The sequence below is a fragment of the Salvelinus sp. IW2-2015 genome, unplaced genomic scaffold, assembly GCF_002910315.2.
Source record: "Salvelinus sp. IW2-2015 unplaced genomic scaffold, ASM291031v2 Un_scaffold809, whole genome shotgun sequence".
NCBI classification, from domain to species: Eukaryota; Metazoa; Chordata; class Actinopteri; order Salmoniformes; family Salmonidae; genus Salvelinus; species Salvelinus sp. IW2-2015.
This window is the reverse complement of record NW_019942619.1, coordinates 205,607-226,994: the sequence shown is the minus strand read 5'-3', so window position 1 is coordinate 226,994 and position 21,388 is coordinate 205,607. Positions and strand designations below refer to the sequence as shown.

At 44.5% G+C, this 21,388-nt stretch overlaps 1 protein-coding gene across 1 annotated transcript in view; it reads right to left on the bottom strand.

Moving 5' to 3' along the window:
- Positions 1-11,708, bottom strand: part of LOC112068974 (KH domain-containing, RNA-binding, signal transduction-associated protein 2) — a 114,289-nt gene extending 102,581 nt beyond the window's left edge. The window contains exon 1 of the mRNA XM_024136221.2: positions 11,384-11,708. Coding sequence (XP_023991989.1) covers positions 11,384-11,474 — 91 coding nt within the window. The 5' untranslated portion in view covers positions 11,475-11,708. The remainder of the gene's footprint in view (positions 1-11,383) is intronic.
- Between the last annotated feature and the right edge of the window lie 9,680 nt (positions 11,709-21,388).

Sequence of the window (21,388 nt, the reverse complement as noted above, 5' to 3'; positions counted from 1 at the left end):
TGAGACAATTGAGAAATGAATTGTGTATGTGTACCATTCAGAGGGTGAATGGGCAAGAGTAACACAAAATACTTTCTTGAGCAGTGGTCACCAACCTGTCGATCGCGATTGACTGGTCGATCTCCAGTGCATTCCTAGTCAATCGCCAAACATTTCTGTAAAAATCCCAAAGATAAAGCTTTGTGTTCCTATTGTGTTTTTTTATTTTATTTATCTCAGGTTGCGCGCCAGGTAGGCGAACTGTTGCCATTTTGAACATTTCATGTGTCTGAAGGTACAAACTCTGCCTTCCCGGCGGGCCCTGAGAGCAAATCAAGTGCATTATAGCCATCCATTCAGATTGCTCAGATTGCAGTAAGGTAGCAGGCATAAAAGAAAGCTACAGCAAAGTTTATACTGTGAGATTTCAAAACTTTAAAACCATGACTAGAGAGACTGTCAACGAATACAGCAAAGAGCTGCTGTTTTTATGAGTGAGTTCATGTTTAAGTTCTTACTCAGCACTGTCAACACTTTAATAAGCCATAAAATTTGCGTTCTTCCTATTTCCACTCAGCACTACAAGCACTGCAGCAGTAATGAATGAGTAGGAAAGTGTATCTATAGGCTTGCATTGTTGTTATTATTAGCGGCTTGGGTATTTTTTAATGTCAAGGAATATTTCACTTTCTCTGTTCATAAGAGTAACAACATGAATTTGTGCATGAGGCAGAAATAATGCGGTGCGATTTGTGTTTCGCCATCACAAATCGCATCGTATAATCCTTGGCATGTATGGATCTGTGCCATTTACTTTGAACTGGATTGTGTTTACAGCATGAGCGGTCGTGAGTAGATGCATTTGTTTTGAGATCAAAGCGAGAGCTGCATGTAGCCACATGTGCACATTTTGTTCATATCTTTGCTAGTTAGTTATAGATAATTTATTAGCCCAGTTATAGATCATTTGTAGTCAGTAATTGGGGAGTGATTGCGTCCTACAAGAGCACAAAATGTATACATTTCTCAACATCTTTGAAAGGCAAGTCAGGTAAAGAGCTTTTTTTTGTCTTAAAGGGGCAGTGTTTTATTTTGAGACAGGCTTGAACAAGCTAAGTAGCCAATAGGCAGAGGGTAGCATAATTTGTATGATTCTTTGTAATAATGGTATGACAATAATAATGATTTTTATATAAGTGGTTTCTTGCATCAAACAACACAACAGCATTTTCATCCACCTCCTTGTCTGAAGGACAAGTGGATAAACATCTAATGTCAAGCCCTGCATGTTTTTTTTCTAGTCTCATGGAATGTAGATCTACATTGAACACCACACATTGACTGCTACTGTAGGCTGACTGATACAACAGCTATTTATTTATGTGTTAAAATGTTACGGGATGCATTTTCTCCGTTGTTTTTGATGGAAGACCACTCTGGTAGGCCTACATTGTGATCAAATAGCCACAGTAGCCTACATGGTCACTGTTAAAACTGTACCTTGTGGGTACAGCCTCGGTGTTCACAGTAAACGCGCGTTGGAAGTTGCCACAGAATTTTCACAATGTTCAAGTTTGCGCTCAGCAGACCTGAAATTTGCTCAGTGGTGGAAAATATTTGAGGGAACATTGGTAGTAGGTGCCAGGCGCACCGGTTTGTGTCAAGAACTGCAATGCTGCTGGGTTTTTCACACTCAACAGTTTCTCTTGTGTATCAAGAATGGTCCACCACCAAAAATGACATCCAGCAAACTTGATACAACTGTGGGAAACATTGGAGTCAACATGGGCCAGAATCCGTGGAACGCTTTTGACACTTTGTAGAGTCCATGTCCCGGCATTTGAGGCTGTTCTGAGGGCAAAAGGTAGGAAGTGCAACTCAATATTAGGAAGGTGTTCCTAATGTTTGGTATACTCAGTGTATAATTCCATGATACCTTTTACCACCTCTTTGACACATTGACCACCAAACTAGAGGGAACGGTATCTCCTAGCATGATGAATATAACTTCCAACATATATAATAGTGTAGTACTATGCACAGTACACGATAATGTGCAATAATGAAAGCTAACTCTGCAATTTTTAATTAATATAAATGCACATGCCGTGAGCCATAGCAAGCTCCAATTTTGACCACCACAGTGTTATTCATATCATTACTTTCCTATCCTATCCTATATTTAAGCAATAAGGCCCGAGCGGGTGTGGTATGTGGCCTATAGAGTACCTGAATACTTATTGTCTGAAACCCATGTTATATGAGACTGTATACCATGGGTATGACAAAACATTTATTTTTCCTGTTCTAATTACGTTTGTAACCAGTTTATAATAGCAATAAGGCACCTCTGGGGTTTGTGGTATATGGCCAATATAGCACGGCTAAGGGGTTTATCCAGGCACTCCATGTTGCGTTGTGCATAAGAACAGCCCTTAGCCATGGTATATTGGCCATATACCACACCCACTTGTGCCTTATTGCTTATACCACAGCTTTCAGCCAATCAGCATTCAGGGATCGAACCACTCCAGTTTATAATACATCTGAAGCAATTGAGGTTCACTATGTTTGGCATCATCTATGGGGGCACAGAGGGTTGAATGCCACAGGCCAGCCAACCACTATAAATGCACTGAATACACTATAACTCATCACACCATCCCCAGGTCCTCTGCTAAGCACATTCCCCAGGTCCTCTGCTAAGCACATTCCCCAGGTCCTCTGCTAAGCACATTCCCCAGGTCCTCTGCTAAGCACATTCCCCAGATCCTCTGCTAAGCACATTCCCCATGTCATCTGCTAAGCACATTCCCCATGTCATCTGCTAAGCACATTCCCCAGGTCCTCTGCTAAGCACATTCCCCAGGTCCTCTGCTAAGCACATTCCCCATGTCATCTGCTAAGCACATAGAAACACTTGCTTCAGTGAGAGGTAGGCTACCTCTTGTCTAAGAAGGGGAAATTGAATGTGCACACTGGCTCTCTCAAGGTGAGTGCATTACAGATAGAAGCACACCACACAAGATCTATGACTATACTGAAGAATACTGGTGAGCATTGATACAGAATCAGTCTAGGTGAATGGCAGTCTCACATCGCAGGTAACCAATAGCTTTTTGTCTCTGGGACTTCCCATCTCATCTGTAGGACACTAGTATTTACCACTTCCTGACAAGCACAACAAAACAAACACGCACAGCCCCTTTAAGGTGCTCTGTGCAACTCCATCAGCAAATAGCCCTACATGTCTACATCCCTGTGAGTAAACCTTTAAAAATCTTATGATGTGATACACTCTTATCACATGCAGTGGCTCCTTAAGACAAATGTCCACTGCCAATTAAATTAATTTCACTGGTGTCTCCATGCAAATTACTGATTAGAACCTTTGTGGAATGCCTTACATAATCGCAATGTGGGAAGAGATATCCTGATCAACCCAGTAGATTATCACCTGCTAATTATTTCTACCAGTTAATGGGAAGGAGCAATTTACACACATATGGACTATTTTCTCCCCTTCAGACATTAGTAATAGCTGCTCTAATCTTAAAATCCCGATAGGCTATTCTGATTTTTATATGCAATGATTTACATAAACTTATACTCATAATACATACATTATGTAAGCAAAACCTATACAGTGCTTTCGGAATGTATTCAGACCCCTTGACTTTTTCCACATTTTGTTACATTACAGCATTATTCTAAAATTGATTAAATAATATCACATTTACATAAGTATTCAGACCCTTTACTTTGTTGAAGCTCCTTTGGCAGCAATTACAGCCTTGAGTCTTCATTAGGTAGGACACTACAAGCTTGGAACACCTGTATTTGGGTAGTTTGGGAGCATTCTTCGCTGCAGAGCTATTTTCAGGTCTCTCTAGAGATATTAGATTGGGTTCAAGTCCGGGCTCTGGCTGGGCCACTCAAGGACATTCAGAGACTTGTCCCGAAGCCACTCCTGTGTTGTCTTGGCTGTGTGCTTAGGGTCGTTGTCCTGGTGTGGACCCCGCCCTGTGCAACTGGGTCCTGGACTTCCTGACGGGCCGACCCCAGGTGGTGAAGGTAGAAAACAACATCTCCACTCCGCTGATCCTCAACACTGGGGCCCCACAAGGGTGCGTTTTCAGCCCTCTCCTGTACTCCCTGTTCACCCACCACTGCGTGGCCAACTCAATCATCAAGTTTGCAGACAACTTCATTACCGACAATGACGAGACAGCCTACACGGAGGAGGTGAGGGCCCTCAGAGTGTGGTGTCGGGAAAAGAACCTCTCACTCAATGTCAGCAAAACAAAAGAGATGATCGTGGACTTCAGGAAACAGCAAAGGGAGCACCCCCATATCCACATCGATGGGACGGCAGTGGAGAAGGTGGAAAGTTTTAAGTTCCTCGGTGTACATATCACCGACAAACTGAAATGGTCCACGCACACAGACAGTGTGGTGAAGAAGGCGCAACAGCGCCTCTTCAACCTCAGGAGGCTGAAAAAATGTGGCTTGTCTCCGAAAACCCTCACTAACTTTTACAGGTGCACAATTGAGAGCATCCTGTCGGGCTGTATCACCGCCTGGTACGGAAACTGCACCGCAGGGCTCTCCAGAGGTTGGTGCGTGCGGTCTGCACAATGCATCACCGGGGACAAATTAGCTGCCCTCCAGGACACCTACAACACCCGATGTCACAGGAAGGCAAAAAAGATAATCAAGGACAATAACCACCCGAGCCACTACCTGTTCACCCCGCTTCCATCCAGAAGGTGAGGTCAGTACAGGTGCATCAAAGCAGGGACAGTGAGATTGAACAACAGCCTCTATCTCAAGGCCATCAGATTGTCAAACAGCCATCACTAGCACAGAGAGGCGGCAGCCTACCTACCAGACTTGATATCATTGGCCACTTTAATAAATGGAACACTAGTCATTTTAATAATGCCACTTTAAGAATGTTTACTTATCTCGTATTACTCATCTCATATGTATATACTGTATACTGTATCCTTCACTATCTATTCTTTACTATCTACTGCATCTTTTCCGCTCTGTCACTGCTCATCTATATATTTTATACTTATATATTCTCATCCCATCCCTTTACTAGATTGTGTGTACTAGGTTTTGTTGTGGAATTTGTTAGATATTAGGTTTTGTTGTGGAATTGTTAGATATTAACAGTTAGATACTGCTGCACTGTCGGATCTAGACTCATAAGCATTTCTCTACACTCGTAATAACATCTGCTAACCATGTGTATGTAACCAATTTGATTTGATTTGATGAGTGGCTTCCGTCTGGCCACTCATCCATAAAGGCCTGATTGGTGGAGTGCTGCAGAGATGGTTGTCCTTCTGAAAGATTCTCCCATCTCCACAGAGGAACTCTGGAGCTCTGTCAGAGTGACCATCTGGTTCTTGGTCAAATCCCTGACCAAGGCCCTTCTCCCCCGATTGCTCAGTTTGGCCGGGTGGCCAGCTCTAAGAAGAGTCTTGGTGGTTCCAAACTTCTTCCATTTAAGAACGATGGAGGCCACTGTGTTCTTGGGGACCTTCAATTTTGGTACCCTTCCCCATATCTGTGGACAATTCCTTCAACCTCATGGCTTTGTTTCTGCTCTGACATGCATTGTCAACTGTGGGACCTTATATAGACATATGTGTGCTTTTCAAATCATGTCCAATCAAATTCATTTACCACAGGTGGACACCAATGAAGTTGTAGAAACATCTCAAGGATGATCAATGGAAACAGGATGCACCTGAGCTCAATTTTGAGTCTCATAGTAAATAAGTCTGAATACTGATGTAAATAAGGTATTTCTGTTTTTAAAAACCTTTCTTGTTTTGTCATTATGTGGTATTGTGTGTAGATTGATGAGGAAAAAATGTATTTAATCAATTTTAGAATAAGGTTGTAACGTAACAAAATGTAGAAAAAAGGGAAGGGGTCTGAATACTTTCAGAATGCACTGTAACTGAAGTAGTAGAGTGCTATCATTGGTATCATTTCAGTAGTACTGGCAGCTGTGGTATAAGCTGCATAGCCTACAGTTATAGCGGCAATGGCAGCTTGCTGGTACAGTAGTGGTAGCAGTGGAGGCAATAGCACGTTTGTACCAAGGGTAATGGAGGCATACCTTTTTTAAAGACAGTATTGACACATGGCTTAGAGGTCTAGCTGTCAGCTTCTGAATTACAACTCTTTTTGTCTTATTAAATTGCTGAACAAGCTGACTCTTACGGTAAAACCACATGAATTTCACGTGATCACATGTGAAGCCACATGTGATAACATGATCCCATGTTAAATGAATTTGAAATAAATGTTACAACACTGGGATGCAAAATTTCAACACGTGACAACATTTGAGCACATGTGAAAGCCCAGATGTCAAATGTCATTTAATTGACATAAATTCAATTTAAACAATCATGGTCCCCCTGCAGGTTTTGTCTAGTTCAATGTTTGTTCCATGGTCATCCCCAAATATGTTTTTAGGATATTCTCAGAATGTTGTGTCATGGTCCCCTGGAGGTTTTCATCAAGTTGCTGTGAAAATACATTAAATGGTGTTAATGTTAAAGGACAGTATGCTGATTATTTGGGACTAAACCTCACTTGGGATTTGAACTCCCTCTTGGTTGCTAGCTTCCTGAAGTTCCTGCTGAGGCACCAGGTCTATGGACATAATGGAGATTGGCTATATATTTATTGCCAATAATACATTTCTGCACTTTGCCTAAAGTTGCAATAAAAATAAAGTAAACATATACAACAACTTGAAGCTGTTATTTCTTTAAAATGACAGTATGCTGCTGTATTCTTCTGTCAATTACTGTAACATCTTGTACTTTAAACACAATTGGGACTCATCCTTAAATTGAATTTGAATTAATAACCTCTTGGTCACTAGCAAACTGAAATGTCCTGCTAAAGTGAAACTACACCACCAGATCTTTGAGTGTGAAAGAGATATGGCCACAGACTTTTTGGCAAGACTGCATTTCAGCACTTTGCTAAAATAAGGGTATGGTTAGGGTACATTGTTGTACACTGGGTTACAAAAAGGTCAAAGGTACACTTCACAGGTACACATATACACTCAAATGGTACAGTTTGGTACCTTGTAGGTATGGGAGATTTTTCAACCCAATATTTTCAATATACTGTAAGGTACGATCATCACTGCACTTTCAATTAAAGGTGGGGGCAATGTACTGGTTGGGTCTCATTAGCATGTTTGGGGGCGTGGTCAAATATACATGTCAACCATCAGTGGAAGTGTTGTATCAGTTTAAGTGTTTGATGGTTATGGCAATGCAAGTTGAGTACCTCCTTGGTCAGAGAATGTGTCAGTAATGAACTGCACTGTAAAGAGACTATTGTGCTGTTTCCAGTAACGACAGCTGTTACTGTGAATTTGATATTTCTTAACTGGAAACCTCTTGTCAGTAAGTTACTGTAAAAGTCACAATAACTTACTGACGTTTCTCCTGATGTAACGTTTGTTATCGGAAGGAGACCAAGGTGCAGCGTGGTAGGCGTACTGTCACGCTCGTCGTTGGAATGAGAAGAGGAGGACCAATGCGCAGCGTGGTAAGTGTCCATATTGATAATTTATTATCATGAACACAAAACAAAATAACGAGAACGAAACGAAACAGTCCTGAACGGTGAATACTAAAAACACTGAACAGGAAATAATAACCCACAAAACACAATGAAAAACAGGCTACCTTAATATGGCTCCCAATCAGAGACAACGACTGACACCTGCCTCTGAGTGAGAACCATACTAGGCCAAACACATAGAAACAGACAACCTAGACATACAACATAGAATGCCCACCCACATCACACCCTGACCAAACAAAACATAGAAACATACAAAGCAATCTATGGTCAGGGCGTGACACGTACATTATTTTATTTAAAAGTTCCACCAAGAAAAACAATAAACAATACAACGAACGAAAAGCTTTGTCGTGCAAACTACATGCACTCAAACAAAGACAAGATCCCACACTGAAGGAGGGAAAAAGGGCTGCCTAAGTACAATGAAAGACAGCTGCCTCTGATTGGGAACCACACTCGGCCAAACACAAAGAAATAGAGAACATAGAATGCCTACCCAAATCACACCCTGACCTAACCAAATATAGAGAATAGCAAGGATCTCTAAGGTCAGGGCATGACAGTACCCCCCCCCCCCAAAGGTACGGACTCCGGCCGCAAACCTAAACCTATAGGGGAGGGTCCGGGTGGGCATCTAATCTCGGTGGCGGCTCTGGTTCGGGGCGTATCCCCCGCTCCCTACGCTGATCCCTCCGCTTCTGTGGAACCGGACCGTGGATCATCGCCGGAGACTCTGAACTGGGAACCCCCGCTGGAGGCTCCGGACTGGGGACCGTCGCTGGAGGCTTCGTACGTGGAGCCGGAACAGGTCTCACCGGACTGAGGAGACGTACTGGCAGCCTAGTGAGTGGAGCTGCCACAACACATCCTGGCTGGATACTCACTTTAGCTCGGTGAGTGTGGAGAGCTGGCACGGGACGCACTAGGCTATGACGGAGCACTGGAGGCATAGTGCGTAGAGCCGGCGCAGGATATGCTGGGCCGTGGAGGCGCACTGGAGGTCTGGAGCACAGAGCTGGCACAACCCGTCCTGGCTGAATCCCCCCTGTAGCAGGGCAAGTGCGGGGAGCTGGAACAGGCCGCACTGGGCTGTGCTGGCYAACTGGGGATACCGTGCGTAAAGCTGGCGCAGGATATCCTGGGCCGAAGAGACGCACCGGAGGCCATGAGCGTTGAGCCGGCACAATCCGTCCTGGCTGAATGCCCACTCTAGCACGGCAACTGCGGGGAGCTTGCACAGAGCGCACCGGGCTGTGGCTGCTCACTGTGCGCATCACTGCATAACACGGTGCCTGACCAGTCACACGCTCCCCGCGGTAAGCACGGGGAGTTGGCTCAGGTCTGAACCCTGACTCCACCAATCTCCCACCAGCCCCCCCCAAAAATTGGGGGGCTGCCTCTCGGGCTTGCTACGTTGAGCTAACTCCTCGTAATGTCGCCGTTCCGCTTTCGCTGCCTCTATTTCCTCCTTCGGACGGCGATACTCCCCAGCCCCAGCCCTTGTCCAAGGTCCTGCTCCATCCAGGATTTCCTCCCAGGTCCAGTCCTCCTGACCACGCTGCTTGGTCCGTTGGTGGTGGGATCTTCTGTTACGTTTGTCGTCGGAAGGAGACCAAGGTGCAGCGTGGTAGGCGTACATTCTTTTATTTAAATGTCCCACCAAGAAAAACAATACAACGAACGAAAAGCTTCGTTGTGCAAACTACATGCACTCAAACGAAGACAAGATCCCACACTGAAGGAGGGAAAAAGGGCTGCCTAAGTATGATCCCCAATCAGAGACAATGAAAGACAGCTGCCTCTGATTGGGAACCACACTCGGCCAAACACAAAGAAATAGCGAACATAGAATGCCCACCCAAATCACACCCTGACCTAACCAAACATCGAGAATAACAAGGATCTCTAAGGTCAGGGCATGACACCTGACAACATGCACATCACTTGCTGATTGGCAGCAACAGTGGCAGCCTATCTTTTGGTCTCCCATGAAAGGGAATGTCATTCCAGTTAATGTGTTCTGAGGTATTCATAAACATACATTTTGTACACTGTCAGTTCTGCCACCTTGTTAAAGGCTGACATAAGTCCATGTGATACCAAAGAGCCATATGATATTAAATGTATTGCTAATCACCATGTAACTGTAATGCTCCCTTACCTACCAAACCGTCAAGTCAGTGAGTGATGGATTAGCTACAATAAGATACTGTGAATTTTACAATAACCGACTTATAACTATGAACTTCCTGTGAACGAGCTGCCATTAAGCTTGTTGAAAATGCACAGTACCCACTTAACTGCGCAGCGCTTGAGCATCACATGTTCTTACAAAGATTGCAAAACCAACAGTGTCACAAGAAGTGCTCAAACTTCATCAACATAACGATAAAACCACTTAAACTAATTCAACACATCCACTGAGGGTTGGAACAAATATAATATATTTTAGACCAAACCCCCAAATATGCTAATGAGCCACTGCCAGCACATTGCTCCCACCTACATTTCAAAGCGCAGTAATGAGTGTACCTACTGCTATGTTAGTAATCAAGTAATAGTGGGAACTTCTCCCACATGCTGACCTCTCCCACATGCTGATCACCTACTAAGGAAATGACCTTGATAACAGCAATTTTCGGCAGTCAAATGTAACAACAAAACATTATATATAAAAAGCTATCTATTTTTATGGTTTTTTAACTCTATATTTTGTTTACAAGCATGATAGTTGTACTTTAAGTTAATGGTTGACACAGCTTGTTGGCCATTAGCCAATTGGCGTTTCTCAATGAGTTCAAAGCATTGGGTAGAATGTAAAATCATGTGAAAATCAGTGTGCAAATGTGAAATATCTCATGTGAAGGATTCAAAACCATGTTTTCACATGTGAAATGTTTTGGAACACGTCACATTTTATATTTCACTGAGGTCAAAACCACTCTGTAAAATACAGTCCTGAAGATCTCCTGATGCCAAAGTCACCCATCAGCACCACTGAACCATAACATCTCTGCTTCTATGGATTGGCCCATTGGGGGCAATAGTTAGGCTACTTCTCAGGGATGGGAATGTATAGGATGGCAAAGCCCCACTACAAAGGAATCACCAAGGTCAAATTTTCTGTAGGAACACACCCCTCACCCCTTTTTAAAAGTGTAAGAACACTTAACCCGACCTGCCATTCAAACAGCCAAGTCTCTATTCAAAAATTGTTTGTGTGCGTGTGCGTGCGTATGTGTATGTGTGTGTGTGTGTGTGTGTCTTATCTTCATCTGAGCGTCTGTGACGATAGTCTGACATGAAGTGACAAGCTTTCATTTATTCGGGAAAAATTAGTACTATTTAGTAAGACGGAATTGAGGTCGACATTGAATTTAACTTGGGGAAAGTTTCTCTGACGATCTGTCTCCCTTACAAATCCAGTAAAATGTTCTGTATTCTCTCTCAGATGGCACTGCCAACACCGATGAGGAACCTTTGAATAAATAAGTTATAATAGCTTGGCTACCTAATGAATTTTAACACACCTTGGGTTACATTAGTCTGATTCATTAGAACCGATAAATCCACTATTTACAGTCTTGTGCTCAACAAATACGCAGTAGCTAATCAGTACAGGTATCCACCCCTTCATCTCCAAAAATACAGTGTGGCTGATGCCTGTGAACACAATGGACTAGTAGACAAAACCCGTGAAATCATCTACAACACATTGATTGATAATTGACATTCAGAACCAGCCAACATAATGCCACGTTACCTTCGGCAAGCAGACGCATCGCATGAACAAACGAGGAGTCCAGCGTATCTTTTTCGGCCATCAGCTCCGGTAAGTATTTCTCCTGATCCATGGCAAGTGCCTCTCCTGTTCACCGCTTGTGCAGGTGAGACGACAAAAGTGATGTGCTTCGGAATGCGCGTCTCTCTTCCACTTGGTAATTGTCTTTATAAGTACCGCAAGAAAAGCCGTAAGGAATCTCTCCAATTTCTTGACTGAGAACTGAAAGGAATTCAGAGCTATAAACACATCTCCCCAAATCCCGCTCAATCGCGACTCCCTCCTGAAGAACCACCCACCTTAGCTACAGAGGGGCTGCGTGGTGATTCCCGCCCCTCTGAAACATGATTGGTCATATCACAGGACAGACTATTCGCAAACAACAAATCTCTACACTGTTATGATAATACGATGTTGTAATAGGCAACACCGAAAATTTTCCTCCCTCCCCCGCTGTCCATGGTGCTGAAAATGTCTCATTTGGAAGCAGGCAGTTGGGTGAAGATAGGCAACACAATGCACCTGTTTTATATGAATGAAATGCCATATCTTAGGCTATGCATGTGTTGTGTCCTTGTCTTGTCATTAGTATTCTATTTATTATACTATACATATTTTGACAACACATGTGTGGCAGGTGAGAACTGCATGGCCAGTCTGGAATTCGGTTGAATGTATGTAAAGCAAGAGACGTCTTACACTAATCAAACACCTCAAGGCATTCCTGATATTACAGTTTTTCTCAATCCTAAAAGCATTTATTGGAACAATGTTGTCGATTTTTCAAAACAGAGTCCACGAGACCTTTTGCAAAACAGTAAATGTGTTTTCAAAATGCAATTGTCTTCTCAAAACATAAATAAATTCATCAAACTATATTATACATATGTAGGATTTTTATTTGATTACTCTGTTGCAGGATAACTTTCCTATAATGCAGGACACTTAAAACCTGTCATGTATTTAAGGTTTAAAAAGGCTTCTAAAGTTTGTAATTTCCACTTTGACATTTCAGACTTGATATTCCCTTATGAAAAATGTATCAACAGCTTTCATCGGTGCACAGAAACACAATCCACAATATAAATAAGGAAAGGTGAATGCAATGAAGAAACAACTTATATGAATGTATTGGCCTCAATCCACAAAGCTTTATAATGGAAGGTCACAATATGAAAAACAATGACTCAGGGCTCTATTCAATCAGATCCGCTTTAGCCGACATGCACATGGCGGTTGTTTTGGCGATGTCGAAGGTGGAACTGCGTTAGAGCTGTCACATCCAGAAGAGGCTCCTGGCATTATACCTAAAGCGGACATTGACATTGGCTGCACTAGAGTCACATTCAGAGAAATCTCATGCAACCTTGTTTACAAGTTCGAACACTGGAATGTGAGATGTACTGTAATCTACACCTCGATTAGGCTGATAGAAATCATCATTATTTTGTCAATATAGCCTCAACTTTATTGTTCTGAACTTCTAAAGCAAGTGAGATGGGTGTGACTTCATGACAATGATCAAGAGCAGCTGCTCACCGATTTGACACCTCCGACACCGCCAAAACATCAACAATGCGAGTGTCAACTATTGCCAGAGCCAGACTACCGCATTTAGGGCCGGGGCACTGACCTCCGGCTACACATTTTGTCATGAGGCTAAGAGAAAATATTGCCGTTTTAAAGCAAATTTCCTCTAATTCTACAGTTTTTGCCATGGGGCAGGGAAAAACATTTGCTGTTTTATAACTCATCTCATGCTTTTGTTCACATTTTGCCATGAGGCTATAGCAGGTTAACTCGATCTGATTGAATCCAAGCCTTAGGAGTAAACCAAAGTTACTTAGAAGCAACCCAACTTCATTCTCTGCCTTTCTGCATGTCCGCAATATTGAAAAAATCTGAACAATTAGACGGTCCCCATTGCCTAGAGATCTTTCCATATATTGTACATGGTATGACACTGATGTGGTGAATTAGCATGTCGTGCAGTAGTATTTACAGATTGCCGGAAACAGTGAACACAGTTACACACATTTCTCTTCTGATTGAAACAATGTGTTAATATTTTGTGAACAAAACACTTAAACATGAATTCTGTATTCACTGATGACATTTGTATTTAACGTTTTGTAAAAGGTATAAGATTTGCAAATCAGGTACTAAGGCAAGAAATGTATTTGAGCATTTGATCATTGCTGTTCTGCTACCGCTATGTTTCAACACAGACCCCAGAATTGCTTGTACATGATTGAGAAAAACTGTATCTACACATCATTTACCCATTACAGTTGTCACAATAGACTTCCAACAAAAGGCAGAAGAATTCAACATCAATCTCCATTCTATTTGTGAAAATCATAAATACTTGGGACATGCTGGCCAAATACTGCACACGTATGGTTGTTTTGTTACTCCATAGGAAGGAAATGTGAAAATATGTTATTATGTAGATGTTCCCTCAAGCCTGCTCATCTTATTTGGGTATGACTATGAATACTAATCAATGGATTTGTTGTGAGCTTCTACTTGTTGGATTAGAATGTGGTGACAACCAATCTAAACAATATGATCAGCAGAATCACGCACACACATGCACACACACACACACACACACACACACATGCACACACACACACACACGCACGCACACACACACATTGAATACAGTAACCTATAATGATGTACATTAGAAGATGGGGTAAGTCATAATGGATTAGGTTTCTTGAGGTGAAGTGCTCTCTCTGGGAGGCTGAGGAAGAGAGAAAGTTCTAAAATCCAAGGACAAAGACATCCCCACTAAAATTCAAAGGCTCTGTGATCTCATAGTTTAGGGAGAGCATACTACAAAGCATAAGGCTACACAGAGCAACCCTTTACATATAGAGCAGATTCTCTTTGAGTCTGAAATTTGAATGACAAGACTAAGTATATTTGTTATGTAGCTATGTATGCTCCTTGGAGAAGTAAAATAAATACCGTCGTAACCTGCATTGGAAGTGTAACCAGTATTTCAATGCACTGACAAAATACTATAAAATGCTTTCTGAACCAAAATGCGAACTTGTCTGTCTTTGAGAAATGCATAAAAAATATATGTTTTAAGAAGATTATAATTTTGATTGATGCTCTGTGTTTTGCAGATAGGATAATCAAAGGAGGGAGACAATTTGTTATGCTGATGAATGAGGACCCAAAAGCGACGTAATAGTAACAGAGTCTTTATTCCAGTATTAAACAAATAATGATTCTCCTGGATATAATCAATGGTAATCCAAAACAGGAAACTGAAATCCTCTCGTCAATAGAGAGGAACGACTGGAGACGCGACCACAGACTGCAGGTCGCTTCGGGAAGGCACTGGCCGTAGCTGACATAGACACCTGCTCACACGCAGCATCTGAAGAAGGCAAAGAACACGACAGGGCGAACAAGGACACAGGAACAGCAAACATCAAACAAGAATCCGACAAGGACAAAGCGGAAAACAGAGGAGAAATAGGGACTCAATCAGAGGGCAAAATAGGGGACAGGTGTGAAAGAGTAAATGAGGTCGTTAGGAGAATGAGAACAGCTGGGAGCAGGAACGGAACGATAGAGAGAGAGAGCGGGAGAGGGGAGAGAGGGAGGAGAAGAGAGAGAGAGAGAAAGAGGGAAAGAACCTAATAAGACCAGCAGAGGGAAGCACAGGACAAGACATGATCAAAGACAAAACATGACAGTACCCCCCCACTCACCCGAGCGCCTCCTGGCGCACTCGAAGAGGAACCCTGGCGGCAACGAAGGAAATCATCAATCAACGAACGGTCCAGCACGTCCCGAGATGGACCCAACTCCTCTCCCAGGACCGTAACCCTCCCAATCCACTAAGTACTGGTGACCACGTCCCCGAGAACGCATGTCCATGATCTTCCGTACCTTGTAAATAGGAGCGCCCTCGACAAGGACGGGGGGGGGGAGGGAAACGAACGGGGCGCGAAGAAAAGGCTTGACACAGGAGACATGGAAGACAGGGTGGACGCGACGAAGATGTTGCGGAAGAAGGCAGTCGCACAGCACAGGATTGACGACCTGAGAGACACGGAACGGACCAATGAACCGCGGAGTCAACTTGCGAGAAGCTGTCGTAAGGGGAAGGTTACGAGTGGAAAGCCACACTCTCTGACCGCGACAATACCTAGGACTCTTAATCCTACGTTTATTGGCGGCTCTCACAGTCTGCGCCTGTAACGGCAAAGTGCAGACCTGACCCTCCTCCAGGTGCGCTCACAACGTTGGACAAAAGCCTGAGCGGAGGGAACGCTGGACTCGGCGAGCTGGGACGAAAACAGAGGAGCTGGTAGCCAAGACTACTCTGAAACGGGGACAGCCGGTAGCAGACGAAGGAAGCGAGTTGTGAGCGTACTCAGCCCAGGGGAGCTGTTCTGCCCAAGACGCAGGGTTTCGAAACGAAAGGCTGCGTAATATGCGACCAATCGACTGATTGGCCCTTTCTGCTTGACCGTTAGACTGGGGATGAAACCCGGAAGAGAGACTGACGGAAGCACCAATCAAACGACAGAACTCCCTCCAAAACTGTGACGTGAATTGCGGACCTCTGTCTGAAACGGCGTCTAACGGGAGGCCATGAATTCTGAACACATTCTCAATGATGATTTGTGCCGTCTCCTTAGCGGAAGGAAGCTTAGCGAGGGGAATGAAATGTGTGCCGCCTTAGAGAACCTATCGATAACGCTAAGAATCACAGTCTTCCCCGCAGACGAAGGCAGACCGGTAATAAAGTCTAAGCGATGTGAGACCATGGTCGAGAAGGAATGGGAAGCGGTCTGAGACGACCGCAGGAGGAGAGTTACCTGACTTAGTCTGCGCGCAGTCCGAACAAGCAGCCACGAAACGGCGCGTGTCCCGCTCCTGAGTAGGCCACCAAAACCGCTGGCGAATAGAAGCAAGCTACCCGAACGCCGGGTGGCCAGCTAACTTGGCAGATGAGCCCACTGAAGAACAGCCAGACGAGTAGAGACAGGAACGAACAGAAGGTTACTAGGACAAGCGCGCCGCGACGCAGTGTGAGTGAGTGCTTGCTTTACCTGTCTCTCAATTCCCCAGACAGTCAACCCGACAACACGCCCTTCAGGGAGAATCCCCTCGGGGTCGGTAGAAGCCACAGAAGAACTAAAGAGACGGGATAAGGCATCAGGCTTTGTGTTCTTATTTCCCGGACGATAGGAAATCACGAACTCGAAACGAGCGAAAAACAACGCCCAACGAGCTTGACGTGCATTAAGTCGTTTGGCCCGAACGGATGTACTCAAGGTTCTTATGGTCAGTCCAAACGACAAAAGGGACGGTCGCCCCCTCCAACCACTGTCGCCATTCGCCTATGGCTAAGCGGGTGGCGAGCAGTTCGCGGTTACCCACATCATAGTTGCGTTCCGATGGCGACAGGCGATGAGAAAAGTAAGCGCAAGGATGGACCTTATCGTCAGACTGGAAGCGCTGAGACAGAATGGCTCCCACGCCCACCTCTGAAGCGTCAACCTCGACAATGAATTGTTTAGTGACGTCAGGAGTAACAAGGATAGGGCGGATGTTAAAACGCTTCTTGAGGAGATCAAAAGCTCCCTGGGCGGAACCGGACCACTTAAAGCAAGTCTTGACAGAAGTCAGAGCTGTGAGAGGGGCAGCCACTTGACCGAAATTACGAATGAAACGCCGATAGAAATTAGCGAAACCGAGAAAGCGCTGCAACTCGACACGTGACTTAGGGACGGGCCAATCGCTGACAGCCTGGACCTTAGCGGGATCCATCTGAATGCCTTCAGCGGAAATAACAGAACCGAGAAATGTGACAGAGGAGACATGAAAGGCGCACTTCTCAGCCTTCACGTAGAGACAATTCTCTAAAAGGCGCTGGAGTACACGTCGAACGTGCTGAACATGAATCTCGAGTGACGGTGAAAAAATCAGGATATCGTCAAGGTAAACGAAACAAAAATGTTCAGCATGTCTCTCAGTACATCATTAACTAATGCCTGAAAGACAGCTGGAGCATTAGCGAGACCGAACGGCAGAACCCGGTATTCAAAATGCCCTAACGGAGTGTTAAACGCCGTTTTCCACTCGTCCCCCTCTCTGATGCGTACGAGATGGTAAGCGTTACGAAGGTCCAACTTAGTAAAGCACCTGGCTCCCTGCAAAATCTCGAAGGCTGACGACATAAGGGAAGCGGATAACGATTCTTAACCGTTATGTCATTCAGCCCTCGATAATCCACGCAGGGGCGCAGAGTACCGTCCTTCTTCTTAACAAAGAAAAATCCCGCTCCGGCGGGAGAGGAAGAAGGCACCACGGTACCGGCGTAGAGAAACAGACAGATAATCCTCGAGAGCCTTACGTTCGGGAGCCGACAGAGAGTATAGTCTACCCCGGGGGAGTGGTCCCCGGAAGGAGATCAATACAACAATCATACGACCGGTGAGGAGGAAGGGAGCTGGCTCTGGACCGACTGAAGACCTGCGCAGATCATGATATTCCTCCGGCACTCCTGTCAAATCACCAGGTTCCTCCTGAGTAGAGGGGCAGAAGACACAGGAGGATAGCAGACATTAAACACTTCACATGACAAGAAACGTTCCAAGATAGGATAGAATTACTAGACCAATTAATAGAAGGATTATGACATACTAGCCAGGGATGACCCAAAACAACAGGTGTAAAAGGTGAACGAAAAATCAAAAAGGAAATGGTCTCACTGTGGTTACCAGATACTGTGAGGGTTAAAGGTAGTGTCTCACATCTGATACTGGGAGAAGACTACCATCTAAGGCGAACATGGGCGTGGGCTTCCCTAACTGTCTGAGAGGAATGTCATGTTTCCGAGCCCATGCTTCGTCCATAAAACAACCCTCAGCCCCAGAGTCTATCAAGGCACTGCAGGAAGCAGCCGAACCGGTCCAGCGTAGATGGACCGACAAGGTAGTACAGGATCTTGATGGAGAGACCTGAGTAGTAGCGCCCACCAGTAGCCCTCCGCTTACTGATGAGCTCTGGCTTTTACTGGACATGACATGACAAAATGTCCAGCAGAACCGCAATAGAGGCAAAGGCGGTTGGTGTATTCTCCGTTCCCTCTCCTTAGTCGAGATGCGAATACCTCCCAGCTGCATGGGCTCAGTCTCTGAGCCGGTGGGAGGAGAAGGTTGAGATGCGGAGAGGGGAAACACCGTTAACGCGAGCTCTCCTCCACGAGCTCGGTGACGAAGATCTACCCGTCGTTCTATGCGGATGGCGAGTGCAATCAAAGAGTCCACGCTGGAAGGAACCTCCCGGGAGAGAATCTCATCCTTAACCTCTGCGTGGAGTCCCTCCAGAAAACGAGCGAGCAACGCCGGCTCGTTCCAGTCACTGGATGCAGCAAGAGTGCGAAACTCTATAGAGTAATCCGTTATGGATCGATCACCTTGACATAGGGAAGCCAGGGCCCAGGAAGCCTCCTTCCCAAAAACTGAACGATCAAAAACCCGGATCATCTCCTCTTTAAAGTTCTGATAATCGTTAGAACACTCAGCCCTTGCCTCCCAGATAGCTGTGCCCCACTCCCGAGCCCGACCAGTAAGGAGTGATATGACGTAAGCGATCCGAGCTCTCTCACTAGAGTACGTGTTGGGCTGGAGAGAGAACACAATATCACACTGGGTGAGAAAAGAGCGACACTCAGTGGGCTGCCCAGAGTAACATGGTGGGTTATTAACCCTAGGTTCCGGAGACTCGGAAGACCAGGAAGTAGCTGGTGGCACGAGACGAAGACTCTGAAACTGTCCAGAGAGATCGGAGACCTGAGCGGCCAGGGTCTCAACGGCATGACGAGCAGCAAACAACTCCTGCTCGTGTCTGCCGAGCATTGCTCCCTGGAACTCGACGGCAGTGTTGAGTGAATCCATAGTCGCTGGGTCCATCTTGGTCGGATTCTTCTGTTATGCTGATGAATGAGGACCCAAAAGCGACGTAATAGTAACAGAGTCTTTATTCCAGTATTAAACAAATAATGATTCTCTGGATATAATCAATGGTAATCCAAAACAGGAAACTGAAATCCTCTCGTCAATAGAGAGGAACGACTGGAGACGCGACCACAGACTGCAGGTCGCTTCGGGAAGGCACTGGCCGTAGCTGACATAGACACCTGCTCACACGCAGCATCTGAAGAAGCAAAGAACACGACAGGGCGGAACAAGGACACAGGAACAGCAAACATCAAACAAGAATCCGACAAGGACAGAAGCGGAAAACAGAGGGAGAAATAGGGACTCTAATCAGAGGGCAAAATAGGGACAGGTGTGAAAGAGTAAATGAGGTCGTTAGGAGAATGAGAAACAGCTGGGAGCAGGAACGGAACGATAGAGAGAGAGAGCGGGAGAGGGAGAGAGGGAGGAGAAGAGAGAGAGAGAGAAAGAGGGAAAGAACCTAATAAGACCAGCAGAGGGAAGCACAGGGACAAGACATGATCAAAGACAAAACATGACACAATTAGCCCATTTGGTGATTTCTAACAATTCTCCACAAGTGGGATTGAGGGAATCAACATTCTCCAGATGTTAGGAATAATTGTCAGCATTTTCAAAAAGGAATATTTTGTGAAATGATTGCTGATATAGTATTGATCACTCTCAGTCTCTCTCACATTAAAGTTTACCAAAATTAAGCTTTACTTTGGAGGCGTCCTCTTCATGGTGTCTGAATAACAAAGCTTCCTTTCAAACTTTGATGACACAAACAGTAATCTTTGACAAATAACTTTTAGGATGTAATTGATTTGAAGATGAGCTGATTATTTCATTGATCCAGTGAAAGAGGAATCGGAATGCTATATCACTGTCATATACTGTACGTTGTTCTGCTCGGTGATGAGATGTATATCAGGAGGGACGTAAAGTCCCCCATAATGCATGTATAATAGCAGCACAAACATTAGGAATGCATAGACTAAAGGAAGGGATGAGTATTGCAAAAGGGACTAAAACAATCCCCGAGAAGAAAAAAGCACTCATTTATAAAGAATTTATTTGAACTTTGATCAGACAGTATCTTGAATGCTCTTTTTTCTAAGCACGACTTGAAAGGGTCTGCTGTGGTGTAACTTTCACAGGCTACAACAATGATRTTAGAATTCCAGTTATGTCCTCATAGGCAGGTTGCAACTTAATGTAGGCATATTGCAAATACTACTAAAGTTCAGCTTTTTCTTTAAAATCACTTTTATTGGATGTTATTCCAAGAATAAGTTAATGAAAGACAGTATGGTACAAATCACTCACACTGCCACAGTTCCAAATACATTTATGTTAATTTTGAGTTTGCCACCTGATATGAAATGGATGGATTCTTGCAGCTCTCTAGTGGCCAAAATGTAAAACTGCATATTCAGAGCAGTCCAAGCATGATAGACAATCCACATTGATTGATGATTTGCACTTACACTGAGTATACAGAACATTAAGGACACCTGCTCTTTCCATGACATAGACTGACCAGGTAAATCCAGGTGAAAGCGTCGATCTGTTACTGATGTCAATCAGTGTAGATGAAGGGGAGGAGACCGGTTAAAGAAGGATTTTTTAAGACATGAGACAATTGAGACATGGATTGTGTATGTGTGCCATTCAGAGGGTAAATGGGCAAGACAAAATATTTCAGTGCCTATGAACAGGGCATGGTAGTAAGTGCCAGGCGCACCGGTTTGTGTCAAGAACTGCAATGCTGCTTGGTTTTTCCACGCCCAACAGTTTCCCATGTGGATCAAGAATGGTCCACCACCCAGAGGACATCCAGCCAACTTGACACAACTGTGGGAAGCATTGGAGTCAACATGGGCCAGCATCCCTGTGGAACGCCTTCGACACCTTGTAGAGTCCATCCCCAGACTAGTTGAATCMGTTCTGAGGGCAAACGAGGGGGTGCAACTCAATATTAGGAAGGTGTTCCTAATGT